We start from the raw sequence: 18,816 nt of genomic DNA, 5'->3' as shown, positions 1-18,816 counted from the left end.
AGCACTGGCTGATGTGGAATTCAGACCAAACTCAACAAAGGTTGCTAGCAAGGGGAAAGTGCTGCTCCACTGCTAAGGAGATACATAGAAATATATTCTAAAATCCAAAATTTCAATTATTTGTTCTTCCTACCTGGGATTTGTTCCTTCTCCCCTGACCTTGATTTCTTACAGCAGTGACAGTTTAAATACTGCATAATGAAGAAATATGGATATGAGACTTCTGCAAGTGTCATGTGCAACTCAGATCTCATTCTTGCAGGATAGAATACCCCCAGAAGGAATCCCTTGTTGAAAAAAATTGAGTAAAAAGTATAATTATTGATGTTTTTAACACATGCAGGCCCAGAGTTTGCTCAGGAGACATACTGATCAAGAGAGCTTTGCAGCTGGAGATAAATTCAGGTATCACCATGACTTGTCAGAGCAATGGGCTTAGAAAATCTAGTGGTTTAACTATCAGTTATTGGAAAAACCTGGTAGCTTATTTACATGGATGGTCTGTAAATCACATATGGCATCTTTGTCTTTAGCATAGACATCCCATTAGAAAAATTGTGTACTCCCACACAAGAATGAAACAGACCAGAAAACCCTACAACATTTTAAGGCTCTTATTTAAAAAAAAAAAAAATGTCTGACGAATCATAATTCCAACAGCACAGGACAGGCTGGAAGGAAAATTGCTTCATAAAAATATTTAGAATTGTAGAATAACTTGGGTTAGAAGGAACCTTTAAATTAATCTTGTTCCAACCCCCTTGCCATGGTCAGGGTCACCTTTTTGCTAGACCACATCTCAGAGCCCCATCCCACCTGGCCTTGGGCACTGCCAGGGATGCAGGGGCAGCCACAGCTGCTCTGGGCACCCTGTGCCTGGGCATCACCCCCTCACAGAGAAGAATTTCCTCCTTTTATCTAATCTAAACCTACTCCTGCAGGAGTGCCTTACCAATTCCCATGTGAATAACAGCAGAGGGACAGGAATTGTAATTCTGACACAATGAGGGCTGAGTATTGCCTGCCTTGAGCCTCTGACTAGTCTGATGTACCGGAAAATGTCAAATGTTTCTCTGGTGTTTGTAGGAAATTAATTTGCAGAGTGTTTGTAGGAAACACATTTTGAGGTGTGGCATTTAGATGAGTTCTGCTTAAGCTAATCTGCAAATAGTATTGAAGTGCAAGAAAGAATGTTGCAAGTTAAATGTATTTATCATAAAGCTTTGCAGTAACCAACAAAATAAACAAATTTTCCTTTTCTGAGCAAGTGTGGCCAGTATACATCTACCCATCAAAATGCTGCACATATGGAAAAGCACATTTCTTGTCTTCTGGCCTCTTGCTTTCTGACTGCATAACTTTCTCTCCCTCACTTTCTCTCCTTCTTTCTCTCTCTCTACCATTTGCAGAGGGAGAAACTCTTCTGCAATATTTTTTCCGTCAGTCCCTTTTGATGATTCATTTTCCTATCATTTAACTCTCTGCTGGTGCATCAGAGGTTTAAATTGATGAAGTTTTTGGAACATGTTTTTTTTTCCTAGTAGCACGATGCTATCAGGATCACTTTCCCATTTGTCATATAATTTCTCTGAAAAGGTCAGCATGACCCTATCTTCTGGGAAGATTTCATGAAATTATAAATATGTTCATCTAGTTTTAAAATCAAAATCTTGTTTGACAGAAAAAGCCTGACCTTAACAATCACCTTGTTGGGATCTGAACATGGGGGCTTATGTAAGTATGAATAATATGGGCATTAACTTTGCAAAATCCACATTTAGAAAGCCTCTTTCAAGTTACAGACAACTTTTGCATTTGTTTTTTATCATTTTTGGAAAAGAGTCTCCAGTAAACACAGAATGCCTGTGGATTTACTGGTGGCAAAATAAAGGAGTGAGTCAGGAATGTAAGCATCACAGTTCTTCTGGCTGCAAGCCACCTTCGTTTACACAGTCAAGGAACAGATTTCTGCTTTTAAATGTTCTGTAATTTTCCTTTCTTTTCAATATATTATTTTTTTTAAAAAAGGGTGTTAAGTAGCACAACTTTTCCAACCTGATTCTGAGAGTGCTCACCTTATTTAGGTATTATTCTTTAAAATTACCACCAAAAGTGAGAAACTGGAAAGTGTCCCTTGGTCTTTTCACATCCACAAATAAGCCTTTCTCCTCAAAAGTGTTTTGACAAATAAATCTGCTATTTCATATGCTCCAGTATTTACTGTTGGACATTTGCTATGTTGACACAGCAAACAGTGTTCTTTTCAGTGCAGAGAATAATAAGAGAATTGTGTGGCTTAAAGCAAAAGCAAAACACTTGTTGACTTTGTTGGGCACCCTAAGGCCCTTGCTTAATAATCACATTTTTCAGGGGAAGAAGTATTCACATTTTATAAAAGTTTCATCACAGTTTAAGTACAGGTCAATTAAGAAATGTGATTTACCATAGCATATATTCATGGGAGTATTTTTGAAGTAGTTTGTGTTAGAAAATAAGTATATAGCATATTGTATATTAATAAGGTGTAAAGCCAGAGAGTACTGCTGAAAAATAAAATATGCTGAGACTATTTCTGAACATTTGAAAAGTATTAAAAAAACAATTTAAATCTAATGATTGTTAATTGTTGACTGTATGGATTGGAGGCTTACAATGCCAGGTGTATCTCTGGTGAAAAATGGTTACTCAAAGGTAACTGAAGGTCAAACATCATAATAAATAATAAGTGACATTATCATTATAATAATACATTTTGTGATGAAAATTTCTTTACTGTCCAGCAGCTCATTTGGTGCCTAAATCCTGCTCCAAATCTCAGGCAGGAAAGAGTTTATTTAGTTATTATTTGCAGCAAGTGACTGCAGACTGTCAGAGTGTTGGGTTGCAGGAGTGCTGATGCACAATGTAGATTTTTCATGGTTTTTGGGATAGAAAGAGGAAGCAGCACCTGCTAAAGCAGGAACAAGTCCAGAGGAGGCACCAAGGGAGTCAGAGGATGGACACTGCTCCTGTGAGGAAAGGCTGAGGAATGTGTATGCTGGGCTATGGCAGAAATATTTCTATTTATTTCCAAACCCTGACTCACTGCAGTGCTACTTACACCATTTGTTTTGTTTGTTTCCAGAGCTCAGTGTGAATAGATTTTTTTTTTTTTTGCTTTAGTTAATTGCTCTTGAGTTTTCTGATTAGCACTTTCTTTATCCATTGAATGTCTTGTCCAGTATAAATTTCTTGCCCTTACTGTGGGTATTCAGGGTACAAAAACAGCCTCTGGGGTATCTTTTTGTTCTCCAGATCATGTACTGAAGAATTAGATTACTGTTCTTAATTTCAGCTTGTTTTCCTTTTTCTTTTTTTCTCCTCTATAATGATTTCTCCTTTCTCTGGTAATACCTTGCTGGTATTTCATTCAGGGAATCAGTCCCTTAACCTGTAGCAAATCTGTTATTAGTGGATTCTTAGTTCAGTAAGGGAACTTTATGATTCAATTTGCTTACACAAAAATGGAAGAGTATCTCAGAGCCCTGCTGGATGAAGCACAGGCAAGCTGAGAATTAGAGTGTGCTCCCCCCTCTTCTTTGTCCTGCACCTGGAGGTTTTTTCCCCTCATCCAGAGGGTTCACATTGTGGAGGTGTCCCTGCCTTTCACTTCACAGCCCCCAGCACTGCCAGCATCTGAGATTTTCAAGGGAAAGTGCTGGGTAACCAGGCTTCTCTGACTCTGGTTTTCACACTTTAGGGGTGACCTCAGGAAGAAAACATTTTTCCTGCTCTCCAAGTATTTAGCCCTTGTCTTCTGTTTCCCAAAAGCTTCATTCTGTAGAAATACACTCCTGCTGGCTTGCAGGAGTCGCCTGTGGGTGCTATTGCAAATCTACACATGTATGCATGGTCACATTTTGTCTCAGAAACTTATTTTAAGCCTTCTTTGCTGACCCTGTTGCTTATAGAAGTTGCCATTATATTCTGAGGAAGTTTCTGGCACTAAGTGAAACTCTCAGTTTTACTTTTACACACAGTGAGAGGGAACCCTGGGCCATGGTTGAGGTGTTTCCTCCTGGCAATGTGTGTGCCCTTAGGCTGGGGCTTCCTTTGCACGTGTTGAAAAAGCACTAAAGAAATGTACCTGAGGATTGTCACCATGGTCTCTCACTGCCCAACTTGTGCAGCTTGTGACTGATGCAGAGGGGATAGCAGGGTGGATTTATTTCCTCAGGAGTTCTCTGTGCATTTTGCCTTTCTCTCTGTGTGTGACCACCTCCTTTCAAGGGCAAACAAACTTGGCTGTCTTCCTGCCTCCCAGCTGCTTTTATTCCTAAGTTTTCTTTGAAAGAGAGATGAGCAGCTGGAGCACCGAGCTGCTCTGCTGGAGAGAGGGGACCTGGGTGTGGAGGGAGGGAGGGAGGAACTCGGGGCAGTGAGGGGCTGCAGCTCTTCCTCAGCCAGTTCTGAGCCAGCTGGAGCAGGGGTGAGTGTGGGTGACCGTGCCTTGCACTGAGGAGCTGCTGCTGTGGAGGTAGAAAGGGGGAAGGGGTCAGTTCTGGTAGTGGGGAGGTGAGAAGGGCACTGGGTTCCCAGCAGAAGTGACTTTTCATGTTCCTGTCACAGCACAGCTCAGGGCAATCATTCCCTGGGCAGCTCAGGCCTCATTTGTGGAAATCGATGCTGCTCTGGGCTTCACTAGAAAAATGCTATTTCCCTTTCCTTTGGGTTGTATTTCAGTTGTGTGTGAATCCAGCTGTGTGGTTGTATTCAGGTGTGCAGCCAGGCTGGCCAGCTCTGTTTTCTGTGATTCCCTGGGCAGCAGCAGCTGCAGGATGCTGTTCCAGGAGGTCCTGATTTATGGATTTCAAGTGATTTATGGATTTCAGGTGACAGGGTTGTGCTGAGTTGCAGCAAAGCAGGACAGTGGCCATGGCTCTTTAGAAGAGGCTGCAGGGCCAGTGTAGGAATGTGCTCTCTGTAGCTAAATTATTCGTCTGCTTAAAAAGGCAGAAAGCCCAAAAGTTTCTCTCCTAATTCAGTACAAAAACACCTCATAGGATCTTTTAGACTTCACTTCAATCTTGAGGCTGTCCAATTAGACAGAGGCCAAGAAGTCCTGCCTAGGTAATTCACTAGAAAAAGAAAATAACAACAACAAAAAAAATTAATTTGGTGTGGTATGTTTTAGCGGGAGCAAAAACCTCTTGCTCCTAACTCAGTTTTTCTCTATAAGAACTTTATTATTCTATCTTTTATTAAATCTTTTTCTGTTTCCAACACTACCTCAAAAGCCACCGTACTAATTTTGTGGCATTCAGAGTAGCTGAGCTATCTGGGGTGTGAGAAGTTCTCAGAGCTCATAAGACCTAGCTCAAATAGAAACCCATCAGGCCAGGAGAACAGGGAAAATTCCAGCAGGAAAAGCTCTCTTACATCTATTTATTGCATATTTGGCACAGCATAGATAAGTGCAATGGGAGTGTTCTGTGGCTGCAGCAATAGCATTGAAAAGTGAAAAGTGCATAATAATAACAATGCAAAAATAATTCATTGAAAAGTAAAAGCATTATACTTATATATTTATATATTATAGAAGAAAGTGGGGGGTGCAACAGAGGTTTATAGAGTGTCTAAGTGACTGACACAAGCAGATGCAATAAAGGGTTAAACAGAATGATAATGGGTGATATTGAGTGATATATCCTTAGAGAAAACATTCCTGCTTTATCTTTTGCTTGTGCGCTCAGGCTTTGTTGGGACTGGCTTTGTTTTCAAACTTTGCCTGATATGTGGTGTGTGTGACTTTGGTACTCAGCTTTGCTTTGAAAAGTCTGAAGACTTATGCAGATTTCACTATCAAAGTTGCTATTTTGCAGAGAAGAATTCCACTCTAAAATCCAAGCTACAGCAAAACATGTTACCCAAAGAAAATGGCTTTATAAGCATATTCCCACCACCATTGTAACTTTTATGTCTTTATTCTTGCCTGCTTACAGCCACAGTGTTTATTTATTAACAGTGTTTCTTTATTAACAGTATTTATTTAGCAGTGTTTATTAGGTTTGAGAGTGAAAGACCCATGGAAAACAATGGGGCAGGTTCACAGTTTCTTTAGGCCTTTTCTCCAGCTTATCTTCTCCAGTTTGAAACAACAGGCAATTTTCAAACAGGTATTTCAGAGAGAGATTGTGAGGCACAGAGTGGCACCCAGCATGTAAGTTCACAGTCTGTGGCAACTCATTTGATAGATATTTTGATTTCCAGTGATATTATGTAAACTTTGAGGGGGGAAAAAGAGATTTTATGGGATATGGCAGGCACAAGAAAAGCTGATGCCACAGAGATTAATGTCAGTTCTGTAATTCTTTAATTCTGTGGAAGTACAAGCCAACAAACTCAGGAGTCTTCCTTGGTGAGTGAACATGCACTGGATGCAGATATCTGGATTAAAAACCGTTGTTTATCTCAGTTTTGATTAGAACTGCAGTTTGTATTATCAGAATGTGACAGATGTGTTTCTGTGAGGAGGAAGTTCACAGTTATGTTCAGTTTTCTCCTCTCAGCAATTTATACCCTAAGCATTAGTCACCCACCCAATCTCCAGTCCCTTCCAGGATATATCAATAAATATGGTCTAATATACAAGCAGTGACATTTATGGCCATTGGCTGATGTCATTCGTGTCTCTTTCTTGCCATGCTGAATTGAGGGTAAAGAAAACAATTTCTTAAGCCATGCACAGTCTTGATTCTTTCTGTAAATGTTTAGCAGCAGCAAGCTAAATCCTGCAGCCTTTACTCAAACCTGTTACCTAATATGATGATTAAATGAAGAAAATGAGATCTTTACCCCATGAATTAAGCTAGTTCCTGTGTAGAAATCCTGTCCAAAGCTTATGCTCTTCTTTGAGTCCTGAGAGTCAGCCCCAAGTGTTATTGCTTGGCCTGGCAAGTCCCTGAGATGCATTTTGGTCTCAAAAATACCAAAGTTAGCTCTACCCCCCATAGACATCCCTTTACCTTAGGTGTTCTCTGTTTTCACTTACATCTCTGGCATATTTTCCAGGCTGCTGATTAGGTGCCTCCTGAGTTGAATCGTGTTATCCTCCATTTTTTCCTATTTTACCTTCAAGGGCAGTGATCACAATAAATTAATAAATTATTCTTATTTCACTCTTCCCCACCTCCCAAAGCAGGCAATAATGTGTCCTGCTTTAAAACTCTTTTGCTATTCTTATTTTTTTGGCACTCATCATAGAGAATTTTGACAAAAAAAATTTGTCAAAAAGATAAAAAGAAAAGAAATTAAAATAAAATAAAATAATAAAAAATAATATTAGTTCTGGCAGGGCTTCTATAAATAATAAAATGTTGGGTTAGTCAGCTGAGGCCCAGCAGAACCTGGGAACTTCAGTGTGTTTTCCATACATTAAATGCAAAGAAGGAATTCCTATTTACCTAGGCTGCAGGATTTTGTGCTGTGCTGTGTTTAACCCTGTGCATGCACAGAGATGTACACAGGGTGTGCTGAAATGTCCTGAGTGCCAAGGGCTTTTGGCTGCAGAACTCCCACAAATGGCAGGTTTGCTTTTATTAGTGATGCAAATGATCTGAAATAACTCTGCTTCGGGGTTCTAAATTGACTCAAGTTCTTTCCTGGTTTACAAATGTTTTATTCTAGCCAGGTTTTGTAGAAAGAAGCATTTGGAAAATGCTCTGGGATCCTTGGAGCTGCCCTGTGCAGGTCCAGTAGTTGGACTCAAGTGATTCTTGTGGGTCCCTTCCAGCTCAGCATAACCCATGATTCTGATTTGTGCTGCATGGCTTGATAGTGATCTTAACAAAATTATTATTTTCTGAGAAATCACACCAGAAATATGTGCCCTCCAGTTTGTTAAAGGAATTATGAAATACCTGCCTGAACATGTGGTAGAAAGCTTTTGAAGGAGAGTAAAGATTCATTAAAGCTGAAAACTCTGATACAAGCCTGAAAGTCTCTGTGACTTTTGGCCACAAATTTTTTTTTAACCAACAAAATAGTGTGCATCCTCTTCTTCAAAATTTTGGTTTTGGCCTCAGTGTTGGAAAAAAAAATTGTGCCATTTTGCCTTATGTGCTCACTAGATGGATGCATGTTGTTTGTGCATGTTGTTTGAGTTGTACATTCAGGTCAGGCTGTTTTTGTGACTGAGTCTCTGTGTGCAGATTTGGAAAACATTCTGTTATCTCTTCCTGTCTGTGCTCTGCTCTTTTCACAGCAATGTTTAGTTCACTGATTCTCTCCTCCCTTCAAACTTTCTCAAAACAAGAAGGGATAGGAAAAAAAGAAAAAAATCTTTCCTCTGAAGGTCCTCTTGACCATCCCCTCCTTTATGAGGCTGCTTCAGATTTGTATTTTTGCTGAGACAAAGAATACTCTGTCCCACAATCTTGGTTTTACCTCTCTCCTTCCTGTACCATAGCACAGCAGGCAATTTGGAAATAAAACAATGAGTGCCAGTTGCTTACTGATCATGGACAAAGAATTTATGTATTTTGCAACCTTAACATTATTTATCCCCTCCTCCTTTTTATGACCCCTTTCTTTCTTCCATCTGTCAAACAAGCAAATAGACAAATTACAAAAAATCCTTTTCTCTGTTATATGGCTAGTTTGACATGCAACACAGAATGATATTGAAAATGAATGATATTTAAAAATGCCCTATATTCTGAGAGCAGTCCAGCTCCTCAGTGCTGGACTGATAATCATCCACAGGCTGCTGAAATTTTAGCACAATTTCCCCAGTGGAAGCAAGTCCCACTTTGAGTCCTTCCAAAGGGGCTGCTCAATGAATAATGACTGGTTCTGTTTGAAAAAACCTGGTCTGCCTCTGTTGGGAGTGTAAATAATAATAAGCACATTCTGGGTTTAATGCTATCGTAATCCTATTGAGGAGCGCTTCATTTAAAATTAATTCCAGCTATTTAAATTCACTTGGGTAATGACTTATTTATTACAACTCCAATTATTTTGATGCATTCCAGTATATTAATCCCTTTTGAAAAGCAAAATAATAAATGTCACTAGCTGTTCTGCAGCAGATCTCAGGTTACCTGTGCTATAATTATTTACAATAAAGATATTGTAAAAGAGTCCTATAAGAAACAGTGTAATTGTCTCTAATGCAGGATCAAAAAGAGTCTTTTAAGGTGGAGAGGAAAAATGTTATTATAGGAGGGGCAGATGTAAGAGTCTTAATTTGAGTAATTAAACCTATTTTGTATTTTTAAAAGCATTTCTAGGAAATAGTAACTTTATGGCATGACTGTTACTCAAGTCAGTCCTATTGTTAGGATTGAAATGCATTGAGTTTTTTTATTTTTATTCAGATGTTTTAGCATTCAAGGAGATAATTTTTTGCACAATGAACAGCAATTTTAACTATTGTTTTATCATCACTGTCTTGCTCTTTAGTGAGCTCTTGATGACATGACTTTTAACATTCATGGCATGTATAATTCCTAGTTTGAGACTTTTTTTGTTAACATTTTGATTTTAAGGTAGTTTTTTTAGTTAGAGAAAGAATTCTTAACTGAATCTAATAAAGGATAAGTAGTTTTCATCGCAATTGCAGCTGGAAAGCAATTTGTCTAAAGTTTTCAGGAAAACTAGAGCATCCAGATTTGTGTTCCTAAACTGAAGCTGAGTTTAAATGGTGAATTCAGCTCTGACTTTGAGTCTGGCTCTGGAGCCTTACACAGCTCCACGAAAATATTTTGGTTTTCAGTGTGGGATTTTTTCTGAGTGTGGAAAAACAGAGATAACAGAAAAACAGAGCAGGATGATTGGGACAGAAGTTGTCACATCCCATGGAGAGATTCAGTTTTGTGTGACTTCAGTGCTTATTCTGTGTAGGGCAGGGAGATGTGCCATTCCTAAACCCAGCTTTCTGCTCTTTGCACTGCAGGAGGATGCAGAGCTATCCCTGTTCTATGGGATAACCAGCTCAGGCTACAAAATTGTAAAATTTTAAAATTGTAAAATTGTAAAAATTGTAAAAAAAACCTTGTAACTGGGAGCAAGGAGTCCACCACACCTTCCAAACTTTATTTGTAAAGGAGCTTTGAGCTCCTTGGCTCAAAGCCAGCATAAATCTGGAAGCTGAAGATGGCAGCTGCTGAAGATACTCAGTACAGGAAAAGGATTTTATTCAGGGTATCAATACCTTTCAAATAGTGAAAGCCATTCAGTAAAATCCAGACTAATTCCATTAAATTAAAGCTTCCCAGTAAATGGGAGCTTTGTCAGCCTGGTGTTTGAAACTCTCATCAAGAGACTTATTTACTTGAAAAATAGCCAATTTCTTTAATAGCAATTGAAACTATTAATTCCAAATTTGCTGTTCAGGAAAATACATGTGATGTTTCATGAATATTGTGTGCTTTCTTGGTTTTAGCCTAAGCTTTTACAAGTGAAATCAATTCCTTTCCTCAACTCTATTCATCATGAGAAAATATAAATCCTGTCTTTTATGAAGCTGTCATAGTTCCTAAGAAATATTAGACCCTAGGGCCCACTACTCCATTTAAAACATTCTTCATGTTCCTACAATCTTTTTTTTTTTAACAATCCTTTTGCTTGTTTGATGACTTTTACTCTTCCCCTTCTCATTTAATGAAATTCAATGTTATGTCCTTATTCTGTTTTTTTTAAACACAACTTCATAGAGCATACTAAAAAGCAGAGGTTTAGTATTTTTAGTTTTTTAAAGGGAATATAGCCACGTTTATCTCATTGTCTGTATTCTTAGTTTTCCTCTTTTTGTATTTTTCATTTGATTGCATATTCTCTGGAAGATATAGGGAATCCAAATGAATTGAAAAAGAACCCAAGCTATGTAAGGCTGGATTCTCAAGTAATATTTACATCCCTGAAGAAGCTGAGAAATACATACTGGGATTTTAAAAAATGCATAGAGACACTTTTTTTTTTTCTTAAATATTCTGAAAATTCTGGTTATGCTGTTGGCAGAGCTGATGAAGCAATGCTTAAATGCTTACTATTAATTAATTATTAAGTTATTTTTAATAATTTGGTTTTTATTATTTGAAAAATAATTATGATTTTTTTTATTTTATAAATTAATTATTAATTTATAGTTTTCAATCCATTCTTTTCCTGCCTCATTTGCTCAGGATTGTGCTTGTATCCAGGCTTGTTATGGCTAGATCCTTCTTCTCAGAGGAAGGGGAGCAGAGCTGTGTTCTCTAGGGAATCTGGGGGAGTTTCTCAAGCTGCTCTGACTGATGAATTAGCTAACATAGATCAGAGTAAAAGGTGGTTTGGAGTCTGAGGTGTTGGTGGTGTGGGTTGTTTTTTTTTTACCACATTTTTTCCCTTTGATTTGAGTTTGAGCAGTTGATGCCAAATGCAGATGAGATTCCTGTCACCTAACTCCAGCTATCTGAAAGTTAAGTGCTCATTTTCAGCTAATTGTCTAGACACTCTCTATCACCAAGGAAGAAATAGAGGCACTTCAGGAGTGATTAATCCCATCCTAAAATAGATATCTAAGCTGGGATGAATTGGAAGAAGCTTCTTCCTCCACCAAATAGCAGAAGAGCCCTGACAGCTGGTTAGACACAGGAACTGGGGACAGGTGAGATGGTCCCCTCTTCTCTCTCTCTGTGCTTTCACTGAATTTGGGATAGGAGTTCTCTTTTTCAGTGTTTCTGGAAGAGTTTGGGCATGTGAAACAGATGCTGGTATCCAGTCCAGCAGAAGGCAGAAATGGATGTCCCCAGTTGCACTGGCCCTGTGCATGGGCAGCCTGAGCTTTGCTCGGTTTGTCAAGTCGTGGCTGAAAATACAAAACCTTTGCCCAAATTCCAGGCTGGGATTAGTACCCACCCCCAAGTACCCACTTGGTGGCTCCTCTGCACAAACAGTGTCACAGTGACACTTCAGAGCCCTCCTCTCACCTTGTTTCTGTTCTGAAACATGAATATTCTAACTGAAACACAAATCAAGCACACAGTGTGTGTGCAACATGACAGTAACTGGGATGGAAAGCATTTCAAGCTGGCAGAAACATTAGACAACTTTAATACCATATAAATAGTTTTCGTAGTAAAATTCAGAATTGATATCACTAATTAGAACGTTAATGAAGGTTGAAACTTTCCTCCATAAAGAGAGTAATTAGTAACAGTTTTAGAGTAGGAATCCTGTGCAGTAATTTTTATTTCCATGGGTTTTTTTTGTGAAATGAAGTGAATATGCCATTTATCATTAAATTCAGCAAAAATGTTTCTATTTGGAGGTATACTTTAAAAGAGAAACAAGCCAGCTGAAGGCAGTAAGTAGACTTTCATTTGCCTTTCCAGTACTAAGGTTTTGCTGAATGTTTTCCATAATTGGACAATGATGTTTTTTCAGATGACAGTGAACCCTTCCCTAAGAAAGTGTGGGCAAACCAGGCATTTCTGTGATACAGGATGTCACCTCTATCAAAATTTGCTTAACAATTTAAAGGATTCTAAAGGCTTTTAACCCTGCACCAATCCTGGGCTGAGACAGGAGAAATTAACACTGTCAGATTCTGATTAAGGTCTGCCCATCTGTGAAATACTTTCCCTGGATTTTGGTAGCAACGTAAGTATGCCATTGGAAAAAATTACTGAGTTTCTATGAAGCATTTTGGTTTTACTCATTGCTTTTTTCTCTTCGCTTTGTAACTCTGGTTCAAGGAAAGGAATACCCAGGGACTGGAGTTTCTGCTAGATTGTTATCAGAGCTTTATCTTAGCCATATTAAAAAGCTCATACTCATTATGCTTACATTTTACTGATACCATCTTTACATAAGAACTGCAAATCCTTAAAACAGGCACAGAAGTCTGTGCTGCAAGACCAGTTTCTTTGCTTACTGCATGTTATAGTGAATACAGAGCAGTCAGGAAACTGCATAATTGCATGACCATGGTGCACAATGCACCATCTTTTCTCATCTAGCTGTTCCTGCAGCTGTACAAAACAAGGTGCTGTAGATGGTTCAGAACCAGAAGGTTCCTCTGGTTTACTTTCATTAGGACATCACTTTTGCCAGCGTTCTGATACTTGTTGTTTTTTATTAAGAACATATTTGTTCTTGTTGATTATTTTGTTCTTGTTTTAATTAAGAGCATTTGTTGTTCTTTAATTAGGAACTTTACAAAGACATACACATCATGGTTTATTTTTTCATCCTTTTAATAATAATAATAATGATTAAAAAAACCTACTTGCAATTACTTTACCATTTATTATCATGGTGGATTTTTACAAAGGGGTTTCCCAAGCAGATTTCTGGAGCTCTAATGGAGTTGAAAGAGCAGCCTATGCATGTCATGGCACCTGCACAGCAGAATGGTGAACATAAACCACACACTCACAAAGAAAACAAGGCACTGCTAAGACTGTACAAGTAACAAACCACCAAGAGGTTGTCGACACATTAAAAGTGAACATTCCAGCAGCCCCTAGAGCAGTGCATGGCTGTGGGGCTGTGTGCCTGGCAGCCCTGGCGCGTCCCTCTTGCCGTAGGTGTTGGAGCCCACGTTGGTGGGGGGGTACAGGGCGCCCGCGCTGCCGCTGGAGCGCACCAGGAAATCCGCCAGGCGCTGGGTCACACACGTGGCCGTGTTGCACCTCCTCTTCTCCAGCTGGTGGCTGCCAGGTGGGCACAGAGAGCCAGGGTTAGCCAAGGGAAGAGCCATGGAGTGGTGGATTTGTGTTCCCCCCAGATGAAGGGAGGAATGATGAATCTGACTCTATCGCCGGCCGGTGGTATATGTACAAATCACCAATGGGATGGGACTGCTACTGCTAGGAACATGTTTTGAGCTGTTTTATTTTCCAGCATCAGTCTCATTCCATGGTTATGAGAATGGGAAGGTGCCAGCAGCTCACATCCCAAGCAGCAGACCAAGAACTTCATGTTACAACTTACTTTAAAAGTTTTTTTACCACTCACACAAAGCAGAAGCACATTGACAGTAGTTCTATCCAACCACAATAAGCACACATCCCTTTAGTTAAAACAATGCTTGCTTATTTCAAATACAATACCTGCTTGTAAGCCTTAAGATACAATGCACAGAGCTCCATTATTAAGCTTAAAACTTCCTAATATCTTGCTGGATAAACTTTTCTGTAGCTTAAGGAGTTATTCTAGACAAGTGTTAATACACAGACCATTGTTCTATTTGTCCTTTTCTACTTCTTACATAGTTTTTCTGCTGACAAATCTCATGGCTACTGCTTAGCTCTAATCACAGTTCTGCTGTCTCTGAGGCCTGCCTTTTGCACCTTTCCCAAAACCCTCTGATTTTATGGATTCCCACATGACTATGTTCTCAGAAGGCTAATTTATTATTTTAAGACACTATATTAAAGAATACTAAACTAAACCATATTAAAGAACACAGAAAGGATACTTACTGAAGGCTAAAAAGATAATAATAAAAACTCGTGATTCTTTCCAGAACCCTGACACAGCTTGGCCCTGATTGGCCATTGAGTCAAAATAATTCACATGAAACCAATGAAACAATGACCAGTTGGATAAACAATCTCCAAACACATTCCAAAGCAGCAAAACACAGGAGAAGCAAATCAGATAATTATTGTTTTCTTTTTTCTCTGAGGCTTCTCAGCTTCCCAGGAGGAAAATCCTGGGTAAAGGGTTTTTTTACGAAGATATGAATGTGATAATCAAGTGTGCTGCTTCTCACAGCCACTTCAGCTCTGCTAATGTGGGAGTTCTTTTAATGTGTGCACAAATACAGGAACATTAGAATCTTCCCACCACCTACTTTGTGCCTGAAAAAAATCCTTGTGCTGGGTGCTATTATCAGTTTTAATGATGGGGGTTATTCAAATGCAGAGACCTGAACAGTCATATGTCGTTTTTATTGATATCCTGCACAGCAGTTTATGACAGCCAGAAAACCTGTAATGATAGTATAGGTAAGACACTAAGTGAAAGCAATGACTAAACGTTTAACTTGCAGCTGAACTTCTAAATCTATTTAGAGCTCTTGCTGATATCATGAGGATTACTAACATAATGGTGATCACTAACATTCATTTAGTTCTCGTGTTTCCACAGAATCATATCCTGCTCTCCTTGAAGGGACTGGTAATATTCCAGTCCACACCAAGTGGGCTAAACCCCAAGGCTTTCTCCCATCACCACCACATCTCATCAGAGGTAGCTGTGGTGCTTGTGAGGGTCCCCAGGACAAGGTGAGAGATGATAATCTGGCTCCAAGTTCTCAGAAGGCTGATTTATTATTTTATTATATCATATCATATGCTATATGAATGCTATACTAAAACTATACTAAAGAAAGAGAAAGGATACATCAGAAGGCTTCACAAGAATGAATAACAAGAACCTGTGACTCCTCAGAGCCTCAATACAGCTGGACTAATTGGTCATTAAAACAATTCACATGCTGGATAAACAATCTCCAAATCACATTCCAAAGCAGTAAAACAGGGAGAAGCTGGAGCTTCCCAGGAAAAAAAATCCTAGTGAAGGGATTTTTCAGAAAATATCATGGTGACAGGCAGCAGTACCACTTAGGATGGTTTTCAGCTCTGTCTCTAGCACTTAGCTCTGACTAAACTGCCACATCTTTTTCGGAACAAAAAAGCAGCTTGGAAGTTCTTTTGTAGTGAGAGAGAATATTTCGCTGAATGGTACTTTAAAAGAGTGTCCAAGGAGGAATCTGTATCTAAAAATAACATTCTATGATCTGAACCAACAGACCATTTACAGAACTCCATGTGAAATTTATGTAGCATGAGGGTTTTTCTTTAAATTGTGATAAAAGTGTTAGCTTGAGAGAGCTTGGGTTTTCAAATTTGTTCCTTGGACTGCTGTGTTGTTCCTTCAGACAGATATACTGGTTTGCTGAGATTGCTTACTGAGTTATTGCTTATTTTCTTGGGTTCCTTCATGCTGCTATGGCATGAGTTGGACACCAGTTTGTGACTCAAATTTACTGTGAAGAGCAACAATATCCCAGTTTCAAGCTCTGAGCAGTTACTAATATATTCCTTTGCTTACTGATTATTAAATCTATAATCTAAAGTATCATATAACCTTTGAAGTTATTTGTGTTGATCTGAGAATCCAAGTGGAATAGCAGCTGTGAAAGGAACATTTGTATTATACTGGTTATTCATTAGTAGATTTGCAGCAATTTTTAAGCAATTAATATTTTAAATGTGCAATTACATTAAAAGAAAATTGTTGGACAGGCCTTTATATAACCTCGCATTGACTTTCATGGGTATTTCTACTGGTTTTATCAAGCCTTTAACATACAAGATTCAAACAGCAGCTGGTTCTCCCAGAGATCCCGCTTTGTTTGTAGAGCCAGAATTCTCTTTTCCACTAAAGCTACAAAATCAAGTTGCGAACTCCAGCCCTTCTTGGAGCTTCTGGGTTTCTATCTCAGGTCCAGCCTGGCTGAACTCACCACCCATTTACCTTTAAATGAATATTTGCTGCCAGGAGACATTTCACCCAGTGAGAGATGGTTCCAGACCGAGAAAAGCAGATAAGGCACACCACACTCCTCAGGGTGATGCCTTTTGTTTGAATATTACAGTTATTTTGGGGGGTTTGTATTTATTTTTAAAGTGATAGCTGTAAAAATGTGAGAACTTCATCTCTGTTATAAAAATACTTTTGAAGATATAAAATTTTTCATATAATAATATTTTAAAAACATATATTCAAAGAGAGAAGAACAGGTAACATATATATATGTATTTACTGAATTAATCTGTAACAGAATAGTCATTGAAATAAATTCACTCAAAAGCCTGACAAAACTATATGAACTTGAAGCTCCCTTCCCACTTTGATGATTCTGTGAAAAGTAGAATAGTTCAGTGCTGCTTATATTTTAGTATAAATTGCTAATAAATCTTGAAATTGTTTTTACTCATTAAAAAGTTGCCTGAAATTGAATTTGTGAATTTATAAATGAGAATGTGTTTCAGACAAGTAAAATTCTATCATAACCAATGATAGAATTTCTTCTTTCCCTTCTTCCCATGATTAAATTAATATTTAATTCTGTGATTTAAAAAATTGCTTAATTACTGAAAGCATTTATACCATAAAACAATTCCATTCTAGCTGAGCAGTAATATTATTAAGAAAAGTATGGTTTTTTTTTTTTTTTTCCCCTCTTCAAGCTTGGAAATCTGACAAATTTTTTAAAAAGGAAGGCACTTGCAAAATACACCTTTCTCCTCAAGGTAATGTACTATTTGCAGCCTTTGTAATTTATGAAAGTGTTATAATTGCAAATTGCATAAATGATTTGTAACTTTGTCCTTGGATTTCACTTTCTACCCTAAATGCTTTGATCTTTATGTTACAGAAAAGCTGATCTTTATGCTTACAGGCAAACTCTATTTAGCAGAAGTATTTTAGTATTAGTAAACTCTATTTAGTTTGAAATATTTAATATCTTAATAATAAAATAATAATAAAAACAATTAAATTATATAATAATAATATAATTCATAATGAAAATATTTTTTTGAGAAAAACAGCTGAAGTCTCTCAAGTAGCAGAATATCACTGGGACAAAGTCTGCTCCAATCTGATATGGCTGGAAGAAACAAGGGAAAATCAATACCTTTTTGTCTTTGCTGCTGGTTGTTCTGGCATCTCCTCACTGAGTCCTGGGAGTGTATTCTGTGACATTACAGGCAACATCCATCCTTGTCTCTTGGAAGTACCATCAGATAGATCATCAGCCACAGACAGTAATCTTTAAACAACAATAAAACAGTGAGCTTGCATAACTCTATTTTTATAATATTTGAGACATGAAAGCAAAAGCAACTCATGCAATACTGTGAACCCCCTTTTCCCTAAAGGGAAATAAACATGATTATTTGTAACTCACCTCTCAATAGGTGTAGCTTCCAAACAGCTCAGAGTGACAGAAAGTGCAATGAAGAAAACTGACAGCTTTAGGTTGCACATCTTTCCTGCCAAACTTTCTGCAAAGAACAATGATTGAAAACGGAAAGCTGACCCAAATACTCCTCAGCATGTCCTGTTATTGATGCCCATTCTGTCCTAAATCAAGAGCAGCTAGTCTTTTTCACAGGCTGGAGTGAGAAAAATGATCCTCTCAAGTTTAGTGACACAACTCAGTCTCAGAAATACAGCTCTCAGGAATAAATGCTCATTTTCCATCCCGCAGTTTCAATCCTATCCCTTACCTCTGGTTTGCATTTCCTGACACATCCCAGTCTCAAATTCTGGTTCCCAGTGCAGTTTACTTTAAAGTTGTCTTAGTTGCCTTTTCCTGAAAAATGCTCTTGATTAATAATATTGTGCTTTTAAAAGCACATCTGTTGCACAGCAGGTAAAGTAAGAGAAAATGGAAATTATTTACCTTTTTGTGGCCACAGATCTAACTGGAGAAGCCAGCGAGCTCTCTGGCTTAGCAAGAAGTGTGCATGCAACAATTCCACGCTTGCACCTAGCTCTGGAGAATCCTTTTCCCTCTTCCTTTCTGCCTCTTATATATCCTTGACACCTTTCTCAGCTCTGACATCAGGCAGCACAGAGAGACTGTCGTTAGTTCCAGTGCCTGTAGACAGAGAGTGCCCCAGAGAGGAGCAGAGGCCGGTGGGTCATTATTGCACTAGAGCATCAGGAAATATTCACCTGGGCTGTGCAGAGTGTCCTGCTGAAGGTGCTGCAGTGGCATCCTGCACATCACAAATGCAGCCTCAGTTTTCAGCTCTGATGAGCTGCTGAGGT

General features: G+C 38.5%; 2 protein-coding genes across 8 annotated transcripts in view; one reads left to right on the top strand and one right to left on the bottom strand.

Moving 5' to 3' along the window:
• Positions 1 to 4,414: 4,414 nt before the first annotated feature.
• The window catches only part of LOC134417878 (solute carrier organic anion transporter family member 1A2-like), a 42,067-nt gene continuing 27,665 nt past the window's right edge, over positions 4,415 to 18,816 (top strand). For 2 of the 6 annotated variants that reach the window (XM_063155696.1, XM_063155692.1), the window contains exons 1-3: positions 4,453 to 4,468; positions 11,457 to 11,626; positions 15,118 to 15,254. The gene's annotated coding sequence lies outside the window, so the exon portion shown is untranslated. Of the gene's footprint in view, positions 4,469 to 11,456; positions 11,627 to 15,117; positions 15,255 to 17,225; positions 17,289 to 18,816 lie in introns of all 6 variants that reach the window. The other 4 variants (XM_063155687.1, XM_063155693.1, XM_063155689.1 and 1 more) reach the window with 4 other exon arrangements.
• Positions 13,255 to 18,702, bottom strand: IAPP (islet amyloid polypeptide). Of its 2 annotated transcripts, XM_063155700.1 has the most exons (5): positions 18,446 to 18,702; positions 18,270 to 18,355; positions 17,948 to 18,044; positions 17,675 to 17,809; positions 13,255 to 13,676 (listed from the first exon to the last, which is right to left on the bottom strand). In XM_063155700.1, the coding sequence occupies exons 2-5, from the start codon at positions 18,292 to 18,294 to the stop codon at positions 13,487 to 13,489; spliced, it is 447 nt and encodes a 148-aa protein (XP_063011770.1). In that variant the 5' UTR covers positions 18,295 to 18,355; positions 18,446 to 18,702; the 3' UTR covers positions 13,255 to 13,486. The 2 variants fall into 2 exon arrangements, with proteins under 2 accessions (XP_063011770.1, XP_063011771.1); XM_063155701.1 differs by lacking the exon at positions 18,270 to 18,355.

This window comes from Melospiza melodia, chromosome 4 (genome assembly GCF_035770615.1).
Source record: "Melospiza melodia melodia isolate bMelMel2 chromosome 4, bMelMel2.pri, whole genome shotgun sequence".
NCBI classification, from domain to species: Eukaryota; Metazoa; Chordata; class Aves; order Passeriformes; family Passerellidae; genus Melospiza; species Melospiza melodia.
The sequence above is the reverse complement of the archived record's forward strand: the minus strand, read 5'-3'. Positions and strand labels throughout refer to the sequence as shown.

Excerpts from the sequence above, each read along its gene's own strand:
- IAPP (XM_063155700.1), bottom strand. The coding sequence starts at position 18,294 with ATGTGTCAGGAAATGCAAACCAGAG. Across the intron at positions 18,045-18,269 it reads TCAGGAAATGCAAACCAGAG|AAAGTTTGGCAGGAAAGATG; the intron begins GTAAGGGATAGG and ends TGTTCTTTGCAG. Across the intron at positions 13,677-17,674 it reads CCAGCAGCAAAGACAAAAAG|CCACCAGCTGGAGAAGAGGA; the intron begins GTATTGATTTTC and ends CCCACCTGGCAG.